The sequence below is a fragment of the Scardinius erythrophthalmus genome (genome assembly GCF_964197995.2).
Source record: "Scardinius erythrophthalmus genome assembly, chromosome: 22".
Lineage (NCBI taxonomy): Eukaryota > Metazoa > Chordata > Actinopteri > Cypriniformes > Leuciscidae > Scardinius > Scardinius erythrophthalmus.
The window spans coordinates 17,939,744-17,952,822 of NC_138242.1; the positions used below are offsets into that span (position 1 = coordinate 17,939,744).

General features: G+C 35.7%; 1 protein-coding gene across 1 annotated transcript in view; it reads left to right on the forward strand.

Moving 5' to 3' along the window:
- Nucleotides 1-13,079, forward strand: part of dok6 (docking protein 6) — a 92,962-nt gene that overhangs the window by 33,827 nt on the left and 46,056 nt on the right. Inside the window, exon 2 of the mRNA XM_081353192.1 lies at nucleotides 3,329-3,436. Within this exon, the coding sequence (XP_081209318.1) occupies nucleotides 3,329-3,436 (108 nt within the window). The remainder of the gene's footprint in view (nucleotides 1-3,328; nucleotides 3,437-13,079) is intronic.

Genomic DNA, 13,079 nt, shown 5'->3' on the forward strand with positions numbered 1-13,079 from the left:
ATCAGTCAGTTTTACTGAATCGTGTTTGGATGAACTTAAAGAGATAATGGCGCCAGCCTTACTGACAAGTTTGGTTTGATTTCGGAACTACTTGTAATGTGACAAAACAAAGTTAGACATACGTCAGTGCAAGCACTGCAACTGAAACAGCCACCTTTTACAATGAAAACAATGAGCTTATGCTGCATTCATTTCACGCCATAACTACTGTAATTTGGAAGAGATGGAAACCCCTGACTTTATACTCAGAGCGGTTCGTGACTCGAATTTATGTGCTTCAATGGCAACACTATCAATGGAGCAAGGAATCTGCTGCAGTCCGGTGGTACAGCTCACTGATCTTTGTTGTTTTTTGATCATTATTATTGTAACGTTATTTTTTTTTAGACCGGTAGTTTAATGCCGTCTCTCGTGATGCTTGTTTGCTCCCTGCTGTACACGTGATGTGTTTTGAAGGAGGCGTGGCTTTGGAGACGCTCTCAAGGGAGGGTGGGATCTTGTGCTTTCAAAGCTACTGTAGCTCGCAGATGCTAGCTTCTTCGAAAATTGCACACCCTACCTTTAAGTTTAATTTACCACCATTTTTACCTTTGTCGCAGATGTTTTTCTAAAATTCCATGTAAATTAAAAAATAGAAGCAAAAAAAAACACTACAAAACATGTTTTCTTTAACTATTTGCTAATTATTATACTGCAACTATTTACTTATATAATAAATAGTTATATAATATATAATTTACTTAAATAATGCAACTATTTATTATATAAATATATAATATATAGGTCATGGCGCATCCACTTGGCTGCTTTCTAGGACTCAGCTAAAAGTCTGTCATAAAAACAAAGTGTTGGTGTGAGAAGAATCTGAAAGTTTGCTTCTAGAAGGTCAAGAGGCAGCTGAATGTCATAATGTCGAAACAATTCATTCGAAATGAATGGTTGATGCCGGTTTCTTCTAGCTGGCTCTGCTTAAAATTGAATTCCTAGACTAAAATCAATAAAAAGTTGAGATTATAGATAGCTTATGCTGTTGCAAAACATAAATGAAAATGAATATTAGTGAATTGTCAGAGGGTGCGTGCATGTTAATATGAATGGACATAAGCAGCACCCCCGTCTATCACAATTCGCATTCCAAAAATTCAGCAAATAGCAGAGAACGTACTGAGTTTGTAAATCTCAAATTCCTATAACCACATTTGATAACAGATGGCATGCGTGCACAGTTTCATTATTTCTGATTTTCTCATTTGCAACAATGTGGATGAAATGGAGCTATTTTGCGTGTAACCTTTTGGCTCGACACACATAGCAGGTATCAGGAGCAGCAGGCGTTGTACAGGAATGCACCCAGATCAATTATGTTGAGTGCCAAATTAAGCATTGTTCTTTTTCCATGCACTACATCAGTGGAGTAAACAAATTAATCTCGCCCATGGATATGAATCCCGACAGGATTTCACATACATCAACAAATGAATATTGGCTGCCTGAAGCAGGATATGGAGTATCCCTTCCGTAAAATTATCCTCCTAACCTCAAAAGTTGAGCAAAAAAAAAAAAAATGCTGGGTCTTATGTTTTTAAGTGTGATCGGGTTGCACTTCTATGTTCGGCCCGAAACAGAATGTACAGTCTAAAATGTGTTCCATTTGCTCCTGTCACTTCCTAAAGGTATTATGTTGTGAATGAACTTACCATCAAATACAATTATTTGATTTAAACTGTTTAATGTCCTATGTAATATAAATAATTTATAGAAATTAAGTAAATTTACATTTGCTGCAAGGAAATGGAAATAATAACCATTTATTGGGTAAAATTAGCCCAGATTTTAGTCCATATGAGCAGAAGGTGTGTTGAAGTGTGCAACCTACTTTAACCCAGCATGTGTTCTGTCCAATATTTACCCAGTGCTGGGTTGTCAGTTGGGTTGTTTTTAACCCAGCCTTTTTTAGAGTGGAGCAGAATTTATTTTTGAAAGTTGACTTTGGGATACCATTAAAGTATTATATTAAGAAAATAAACACTTTAAAAAATGCTGGGTTGTTTAAATTTTCAACCCATGTTTGGGTCAAATATGGACAAACCCAACCGTTTGGTTAAAGAATTTCATTTAAAAAATGTAAACCAACTGTTGGGTTCAATCTTGAAACAGCCCAGCATTTTTAGAGTGAACTTTGGCGCTGATCCAGGAGGACTCTTAAGCCTCAGTAAATATCCATTGTAAAATGTTCAACTACATTTGAAGAGAGCATGTTTTATTATGTGAATAAATCAGAGATATTAAACAGATGTGGAGGGTCCCGCTGAGAAAAGGCCATTCAAACCTCATTTGTTAATTATGGTACTGCTGGGTTATTGATTAGGCAAAGCTATGATTTTGCCCATGCCTTTTGGGGAGAGAACTGTGTCTGTTTTTGGGCAGTATAAGATAATAAACACAGGTGTCAGGGGAAACGGATTGAAATAAGTATGTGTGTGTGTTTGTGGATTCCTTTTTTAATAGAGATTGTGCACATTCTCTCACACTCTCTCTTTTCTGTTGACCTTGAAACACTGTCAGGGGAATGCGAGTGTTTAATCTGTGAAAGTCTCAGACGTTGCTTGGAGGAATGTTTCGGAGAGAATTTGAGTCCTTTATTTCTTTAAATAGTATGCAGGGGCAAACTCGGACGAATGGACACTGAAACGAGTGCTGAAATTGATATCTAGAGGCTCTTTCATGGTTTTTATGGATCAGCGGTACATTGTGTAACATCAGAAAGTATAGCCAGAGTGTTTTATTTGTCTGAAAAAATCATTTTATGGAAATGTTTTCTATATTGTATGCATTGCAAGCGGGTAGATGCTGTCAATAATAAACTGCCTGTCATTATTTTTGTAGAATTTTTGGTTACACTTTATTGTAAGGTGGCCTTGTTACGGTGTAATTATACATTTAAGTTCTGAGTTATAATAATTAACAACACTACTAGGATTAGTGTTAGGTGCATGTAATTATGAATAATTTACTGTTATTACTTTAGTAAGTACATGAACTTGAACTAACTTGTAACAAGGACACTAAAGTATACTAAAGTGTTACCAAATGTTATGTACTTATTTGAAAGAAATTTGTATAATATAATAAATATAGACAGCACACATGTATTTAAATAATACAATAATAGATGGCACACATAGTATTGTTCTTGTCATTTGGCTTATTACGTAATGCAGATTTTTTTATTTAATTCGATTTTTTTTTTTTTTTTTTTTTTTTTAGAATTATGAATTGTTATTTTGCGGAACATTGCAGTAAATACAAATGCATTTTTCTGTAACAGATCTTCAGAAGATGCTGGCTTGTATTCAAGAAGGCGTCCAGTAAAGGACCACGGCGATTAGAGAAATATCCAGATGAAAAAGCTGCTTACTTCAGAAGCTTTCACAAGGTAAATGTGACTTCCATGTTTCATCTTGATTGAAAACTTCATTTTGATCACTTTTACAAATCACTAAATTAAGAGCCACATTGGGTCCATTCTGTTTAACATGCACCCTCAGTTCATTTCAGGCTCAAGGATAGCTCTATTCATTACCTACATCATTTATTTGCACAGCGTCCCTTTTGAGAAGCTCCTCTGACAGTGAAGGGCTCTGGCTCAAGGGTTCATGCCGGGAAAGAATCTCTGAGTCTAATTATTTAGTTAGCAGGGGTCATAGGCATTCCAGAGCGATCGCTGTGTGATTCTTTTGGAGCTGACAGTAGCTCAGGTTAAAGGTGTAAATGTAAGCACATGTCTGTTCTCTGTTTATTTGTGTTGTGTCAGTTGATAATATGATGTGTTCTCTGTGGAGTGTTGGTCATCCATCCATCCATCCATCCATCCATCCATCCATCCATCCATCCATCCATCCATCCATCCATCCATCCATCCATCCATCCATCCATCCATCCATCCATCCATCCATCCATCCATCCATCCATCCATCCATCCATCCATCCATCCATCCATCCATCCATCCATCCATCCATCCATCCATCCATCCATCCATCCATCCATCCATCCATCCATCCATCCATGCTCTGACCCTACAAGTTTGATCAAAATATTAAGAAATGATTGTATATTTTTTAAATATGAGGGAAGTACATGGATGTTTTTGCATGTGTTCATTATTTCTTTGTATGGCAGCCTGGTAAAATATTATTTCCGCACAATTTGGCATCTTTCCATTATCACAAATAAAACCCTTGACTCCGAGCTTAACTATGCATAATGCTTTCAAAATAAAAAAGGGTTTAAGGGTGATAAAGGGTGAAAGTCACTTTTCCTAGTCTGGACATCACTAACAATATTATTTAGATGAAAATGCAAATATATTTATTATTTTATTTATTTTATCAAAAAATACTGTAAAAACATTAATATTGTTAAATATTATTACTGTTTAAAATAACTGTTTTCTCATTGAATATATTTCAAAATGTAATTTATTTCTGATGTAAAGCTGAATTTTCAGCATCATTACTCTTCAGTGTCACATGATCCTTCAGAAATCATTCTGATATGCTAATATGCTGCTCAAGAGACATTTTTTAAAAAAGTTGATAATTTTTTTTCAGGATTATTTGATTTGTTTATTTGAGATAGAAGTCTTTTGTAATATTATAAATGTCTTTACTGTCACTTTTGAATTTAATGCATATTTGTTGAATTAAATATTAATTCCTTTAAAAAAAATTATACTGAGCCCAAACTTTTGAATGGTTATTTGATCATGCCTGATAGTTTTATACCATTTTTATAGTCTACCTAAATTCCCATCAGAGAATTTGAGATTTTTTTTTCTTCTAATTATCAGTATTTTTTTCCTAATTGCAGTATCAGAATTAGTTTTATAACGTATAGCCATATTAAAATCCATAAAGGGCATTTTGAAATTGCACCAGGTTTCCGCCCAGGAACCAGACCCTCTTTTAAAGTGAATAATTTTGAGCATTACCTCCCTTTCCTGTCCTCAAGCCCTTTTGAAAATATTCCAATTAGGGCTCATTATCAGGGCGATGGCTGATGATCTTATGCGGCGAACATGCAGAACATTCTAGAATAATGAGCACAGATGCGGTTGTAGATTAGGGCCGTGACACCGCGGTTTGATGTCGCTGCATTGTGGGAACGTGCCTTTATCAGCTCTAACAAGCCCGCTAATAAGATTACACATTAGACATGAGGGAGATGAGTGAATGTGGTACAAAGCAACAGCCCGGCTTTTCAGTATGTGTGATGAAGACGCTGTAACAGGCAGATCTGGTTTAGGTGTAACTCTGATGTCTCTGCACTAGTTCAGATTTTTTTCTTTTTGCTATTGAAGTTTAGATTTAAAGATACAATGGTTAAGCTAAGTTTCTATTATACCTGATGTATACTGTACTTGACATACTTTAAGTCCCATTTTGTTCATATTTGATGTTCATGATGTTCCGATTTGAACTCGTTGATGTAGTATGTGCTCAGTTGGATTAGTGTATTATGTATGTAAAACATTTTTAATCAATTGATAGGTATATTTATTTGTTAATATAATAATAGATACATCTGATCTTAACATTAGGGATGCACGATATATCGGCCACCATATAGGTTTCAGACGATATATGTTCATTTTTAATGTTATCGTTATTTGCCCGATAAGAAAATTTGGCCAATATGTATTAGAGCCAATAAATAATGGATTGTTTCTTTTAGAGCTGCACTATTAATCAAATTTCTAACCGCGATTCCGTAATCGTAATTGCAGTTAGAAATTCGATTAATAGTGCAGCCCTAAAATAAATAATCCATTATTTATTGCCTTTAATATATATTGGCCAAGTTTTCTTATCTGGCCAATTACTCTTCAATTGCATGCGCAAATGCAGCGGCGCGCGCTGTTTTTCGCTTCACTATATATAAAGTGCAAAAGAAAGTATACGAGCATGCAATGTCATTACGGTGTAAATTAGTAAGTCACGAAATAAAAGTAAAAATACCAATAAATCATGTTACTGGTAGGCTATGTCATGTGTTAGCTGAGAATGGTTTGCAACTTTGCATGCAGGGAGGATGTTCATTCTATTCATCAGGAGCAGTTTCCATGTTCCTTTAACAGTTCTTGTTAGTATTGTGTATTCACCATGGTAACTGTTTTTTCCATAACCTTTCACTTTGGGTTATTTTGTATATTTTTAAATGACTGTGGTGGCTCATACCAATATTGTATTAACAAAAACTAGTTTGGGACTGCTATTTAATAGCTTAACCTCATAGGCCTACTGTTTATTTATCAGTATTAGTCATATTCTTACAATTTATGTGTATGTTAAGAAAAGGGGGACAGTAAACAAATGTATTATAATAAGCCTATATTATTCCAAATTGTAGTTATTAAAGTGGGTCACTGCTTGATGACCTTGGGCAATTACAGTTTCACGGGAATAATCAACAATTATGATTTTTGTCATAATCGTGCTCCCCTATTCAGCTGAGAATCTTCAGATGCGCAGTTAAGTGCAGCATGTGCAGAGCAAGTCTGTCATGTAGGCTACATAAAATTATAATTAGTACATTATAATTGTGTGCTTGGCTTTTAATGGTGAGACTTTTGTTTTTGTAATTAGGCTCATAAAAATGATATACAATTTTTGATTTGGATATATCGGACAATAAATCGATGCATCCCTACTTAACATTAAACTCTCAGCAATTTTAAAGAAAATGTTACATTTTGTTTTCATGTTAAATAATTTAATAGCATGAAATCACTTATAAGGTAGTGACCTCAATAAGCCAACTTTTTTTCAAAGGAAATAAACAGTTGTTACTGTTATTATAACTCTTATTTGGAGCCAATTTCATGTTCAGTTTTTGAGATATTGTGATCAAGTGTTGCTGTTGAACACTGTTCCAGATTTGTGCTGTTTTATAAGCTGTTGTTCAACACTATTTATCTGGTGAAAAAACTGGGTGTTTACAATCTTTTGAAAATTAAGAGATTAAAGGGATACTCCACTTTGTTTGGAAATAGGCTCATTTTACAACTCCCCCAGAGTTAAACAGTTGAGTTTTACCGTTTTCGAATCCATTCAGCCGAACTCCGGGTCTGGTGGTACCACTTTTAGCATAGCTTAGCATAGATCATTGAATCGGACAGGACCATTAGCATCTCTCTCAAAAAAAAGAACGACGGAAAATGAAAAGTTGCGATTTTCTAAGCTGATATGGCTAGGAACTATACTCTCATTCCTGCGTAATAATCAAGAAACTTTGCTGCCGTACCATGAGTCCAGCAGGTGTAATGATATGACGCAGCGCCTGAAAATAGGTCTGATAGGTTAGACAAACTTAGTCCCGGTCACGTTGGGAGTTACTGAGCTGGGGACTACTTTCAGGCGCTGCGTCATATCATTACGCCTGCTGGACTCATGGTACGGCAGCAAAGTTTCTTGATTATTACGCAGGAATGAGAGTATAGTTCCTAGCCATATCAGCTTAGAAAATCGCAACTTTTCATTTTCCGTCGTTCTTTTTTTTGAGAGAGATGCTAATGGTCCTGTCCGATTCAATGTACACGATGTAACTACAGAAGAGTCAAGTTTTAAATAGGAAAAATATCAAAACTCTTTGTTAATTTTTTTGAGAGAGATGCTAACGGTCCTGTCCGATTCAATGATCTATGCTAAGCTATGCTAAAAGTGCTACCGCCAGACCCGGAGTTTGGCTGAATGGATTCGAAAACGGTAAAACTCAACTGTTTAACTCTGGGGGAGTTGTAAAATGAGCCTATTTCCAAAAAAAGTGGAGTATCCCTTTAATAAAATGAATGCAACCTTAGGGCTGGGCGATATGGCTGAAAACTGTATCACGATATAAGTGTTTCATATCGGTCGATATAGATAATTATTGAATTTTTTTATAACATATTTAAAATAAGGACCAGTCCAGGAGACAAATATATTACATTTAAAGATTTTTTATTTTAAACTTAACCTACCTCTGATTATAATCCCATCAGTTATAAAGGCAGAAATGTCAACACGACCATGGAAAACTCAAAAGTCTAAAATCACAATGAACACTTAACAATTATCTCTTAACATTAAGGTGCAAAATTAAAGAATACGTAAGAAATGCTTTATAAAGGGGTGGGCGAAATGGCAAAAATATAATATTACGATTTCTTTCAGGAAAATCACGATTCACGATTTTATCACAATTCTTTTTTATGTTGGTTTAACTATTTTGTGACTGAGCATTACAGCCAAACTAATGTCCATATTTTAAAAACAAAGCCTTAGGTAACAAAATATAAAATAAAAAAGAATGGCAGACAGGGGCGGATAAAAAATGTTCTCATTATTTTCTTTGTTATTAAATATTAAGATCAAAGATACACATTACACATACACAACTTAATATACAAATTAAATAAACAGTGCTTTATGTTTTCAGCTACAGTAGGTGTGTTTAACAGTAGCATTGCAGAAAGTAATTAAATATGATGAACAAATATGAAAATAAAACAAAACAGACTTCACTGTATAAATTATACATTGATACTTATTAAAGCTATTAATAAAGTTATCAGTCAAGAGCAGTGAGTGATTTTCTCTTTACATTTTGTTGTTTTATTAACACTAAAGGGATAGTTCTCCTAAAAATTCTAATTTTCATAATTTACTCTCTCACGTTGTTTTAAACTCGAATAAGTTTCTTTCTTCTGTTGAAAATAAAAGTTATTTGGAAGAATGACCAACAGTTGATGTACCCGAGTGACTTCCATAGTATATTTTTCTCCTATGGAAGTCAATGGGGACCAGCTACTGTTTGGATACCCACATTCTTCAAAATATTAATATTAGGAAATATTAGAAGGAAATGAATACAGGTTTGGGACAACATTAGAGTGCGTAAATAATGAGATAATTTTTATTTTTGGGTGAACTATCCCTTTAAGGACAAGCGGCAGCGTGTTTACTATTACTACTGTCTCTTTAAGAGCTGCGCGCGACGCGTCTATTATACACACATTTGACATGCAGATTTTCTCTCAATTTTCTCAAGTTTGCTTTCACTTTAGACATATCCGACTAGTTTATGTAAACCTTGTGTGTATATAACAGTATTAGCACAATAAGACTCGAAAGATAACTTAGTCCAGTATCCAGGCGCTGGCAGGCACGGCGCCAGGGTTCCAGTTTTGGATGGGCCAGACCAATTGTGGGTGGGCCTTAAATTAAAAACGTTATCCAATCACTGTTTAACCTAATAAAAATCATTGACTAATATACTGTTATATTATCTGTGAGTATACATAATATAGATTTTAATATCTTGATGCTCTTTGAATATTTTGTTGCATTGTAAAAAGTTTCGGTGCATAAGACGGAACTATTCGCGATCGCTCTCCATGGTTCTGACCAAAGAAGAGCGCTTTGGAATCTCCATTACGCATCATACCTGGCTTTGTCTCTTAGTGCGCTACGAAGACTCTTGAGGTATAATTAACTAAAGGTATGCTACCACTAAGGCCGTGTGTCCACCAAAGCGTTTTTACTCGCGGCTGGCGTGTTTTTTCAATTGTTTTCAATGGGAGCGCCGCGTTTTTAAAACGCCATGAGCGTAACGAGGCGCTGAGCGTCTTTTTCACGCTGAAGCGCTGAGCGTTCGGCGTTTTTTACTGGTCGCCGAGAGTTGAAAAATGTTCAACTTTGGGTAAAACGCAGCGCTCATCACTGTCACTTTTTACCCAACCGTCCAATCACAGTGGAGGAGGGGCGGGACTAATACCACACCGACCAACCGCATCCGCCACATGATTCTGCTTGTACAACGTCAACAGAGGACAACAACAAGCATAATAACGGAACAAAATCAAGAGCCAGAGAAAATACATTACATTTTAATATAGAATCAACACAGAAACAAAATATGTGTGAATTGAGATACTAGTAAGACTTTCGCGGATATTCCGTATCATAACAACAGTGTCTCGGTCTCAACCGTCTCAACTGAAAAAACGCTGCGCTGCCAAAACGCTCTCAAGCGCCCACAGCTGAGCGTTTGTAGCAGAGCGCCTAGCGTTTTCAGCTGGCTAAAAACGCTTTGGTGGACACACGGCCTAAAGGTAGGCCTATACCATTGCTAGGCGTCTTCAGGGCTATCATCCACTCACGAGGCAGAGGCGCTGGCGCCCTCCGAGCAACGGCGCTGGTCGCCGAGAAAGATATGACATGGAGTGGGTAAGACATGATTTTATGGAAGCTTATTTCCGCCACAAAATAATAATAATTAAAAAAAAAGAGAATTGCGACTTTTTATCTCACAATTGCGACTTTATTTCACGCAATTCTGACTTTATATCTCGCAATTATTTCTCAGAATTGCGAGATATAAAGTCAGAATTGCGTGAAATAAAGTCGCAGTTGCGTCTTATAAAGTCAGAATTCTGACTTTTTCTCGCAATTGCAACTTTATATCACGCAATTCTGACTTTATAATACGCAATTGGGAGATATAAAGTCAGAATTGCATGATATAAAGTCGCAATTGCGTGTTATAAAGTCAGAATTGTGAGATATAAACTATTCTGAGGTAAAAAAAAAAAGTCCGTCTTTTTTCCGCCCTTAGAATCGGACTTTATCTCACAATTGTGTTTATATCTCACAATTCTGAGAAAAGATGTCAGAATTGCGTGATATAAAGTCGCAATTGCGAGAAAAAAGTCAGAATTCTGACTTTATATCTCGCAATTCTGAGAAATAAAGTCAGAAATGCGTGATATAAACTCGCAATTGTGAGATAAAAAGTCGCAATTATCTTTTAAAATGTTTTATTCAGTGGCGGAAACCAGCTTCCATATGATTTTGACCACTTCATTGAGTTTTTTTTTTTTTTTTTTTGTAGAAAGACTCTTTTTAAAAGGTTTTCGTTTTTTATAAATTGTATCTTATTTTTTTATCAATGTTTTATCAACCAATTACATGTATTTAATAAATATAGATAGCAGACAATGTAATAAGGCACCGACACGATCACTTGCATTGCACGTGAACTGGAGGGCGCCGAAACTCAGCTTGTGCCTCACAGATTTTAGAAATATAGGCTATCTATTATAGAAAGCTTCAAATGTCAACTTTTAAATGAAAACATTCAAAACCAAAAGAAAGAGGCTACTCTCTGAATATGTAATCCATATCTCCATCCATCTCCAATCCATCTCTGGCATTCATGCCGAGTCCGCATCGCCAACTTCATCTTTGCAGCGACACAGAAAACACCAGTTTATTAATAAACAATTAAATGTCTCCTTGCTATTTTAGACACATTCATAATCATTACTTTTACCGGTTCTTTGTGACAAGCTTTATGTGTGCGCTTGAGTGCGGCTATATTACGTAAACGCTCATATCCTGTTTAAGTAATTAAAATAATATACGATTTGTCCACGAATGGCTTTTTATGAAAAACTACTAGTCGACTAGAAAAAAAAATTAGTCGGAGGCAGCCCATATTCCGCATATTTTCGAGCCAGGCAGCAGGCAATTCTGGGTTGAGCGAGCGGTGCGGAATATTCAGAAATGCGCTCTGATCGGAACAAACCCGAACCACTGTCTGCTAAACTTGCGCAGAAACATCAAAATAGATAACAGCTTTTTAAAATTGTTTTTAAAACTAAACATTTAGACTATTTTAGCACAAATGATGAGCTTATTGCCATTTTTTTTATATAATTCTTGACAAACTTAGAATATATTAAAAGTTTTTTTCTTTTTGAAGAAAAGTTTTGGGTGGGCCTGTTAAAAAGTGGGTGGGCCTAGGCCCGTCAGGCCCACCCATAACGCCGTGCCTGGGCGCTGGTAGACAGGCTTTTAGTGCATGTGAGCTTCACATGTACGCGCTGAGAAACGCACACGCTTGAACAGCGCATCAGAACGCGAATAACAGAGAAACTGACGGCGGTCTTGCATAATTTGCAGACGACATTGGTCAGACTTGAAGTCAGGAGAGCTGACTTTTCCTGTTTTATCTAGTTACTAGAGAGTGAGTGCCTTTGTTCATGCAATCAAACTTGCTTTGCTGTTTTTTTCCGACGAAAAAAAAAAAATTATCGAACGTTTTATCGAACGCATTTTTTATTGATATTGATTACGTGTCTATCGCGATACATATCGTTATCGTTTTATCGCCCAGCCCTAGCAACCTTATATGTTTTTAAAGCAATATTCTGTATTTAAAAAATAATGGACATCATGAATATCTGCAGCTAGTGCATAACACTTTTCACTTTGTTTCTGACAAAATGTGTGGCGTTTAGGTGAGAAATTCATCTTCTGGTTAATACTCACTTTATTGGAAGACTTCTAATATCAATAAGAAAACATGAAAAACTTGATTAATAGCAATACTTTATTTAACAGTGTTATTTTAGTATTATTTATGCACCATATCCATTTTTAATCATTTTGTGCTTTTTGTCATTTTATTATTAGTTTCTTATAGCTCTATTTAGCACTTCAACTTCAACTTATTTCAACAAGTTGCCAAAGTAATATTTCTTATTTTCGCGTCATCCATTCACTGTGATGCTCTCAAGCTGGAGAAGTTCTTTCAAAGCCTTGGCTTGAGCAAACCCTGCATCAGACTGAAATACCTTGAACCCACACTCAAGCACAACACAAACACATTCAGATTCAAACACCTTACCTGTTGCCACAGGCAAAGCATATACTCTCAAACCAAGAAATACCACCGGCAATGCTGAGAGGTGAGGTGTAGCGTCTGCTGTCTCGACTACATTTTAACTATTTTAACAGGGCTCGGAAGAAGTGTTGGTAAACTTCGTGTAAGGTGTTTTTTTTTTTTTTTGAGGACTGTGATACTAGAAGATGAAGTGAAATGTCCCTGAAGAGCATTTTAAATATAGACTGTGCTTATTTTGTACTGTCAGTAAAGCTTTTCTCTGAGGTAATAGTGTTTGTCATGGATGTGAAAATATTTTAAATCATGGATGAAAAATCTTATTTAAATTCACATCCCTGCTAGCTTAATTTAT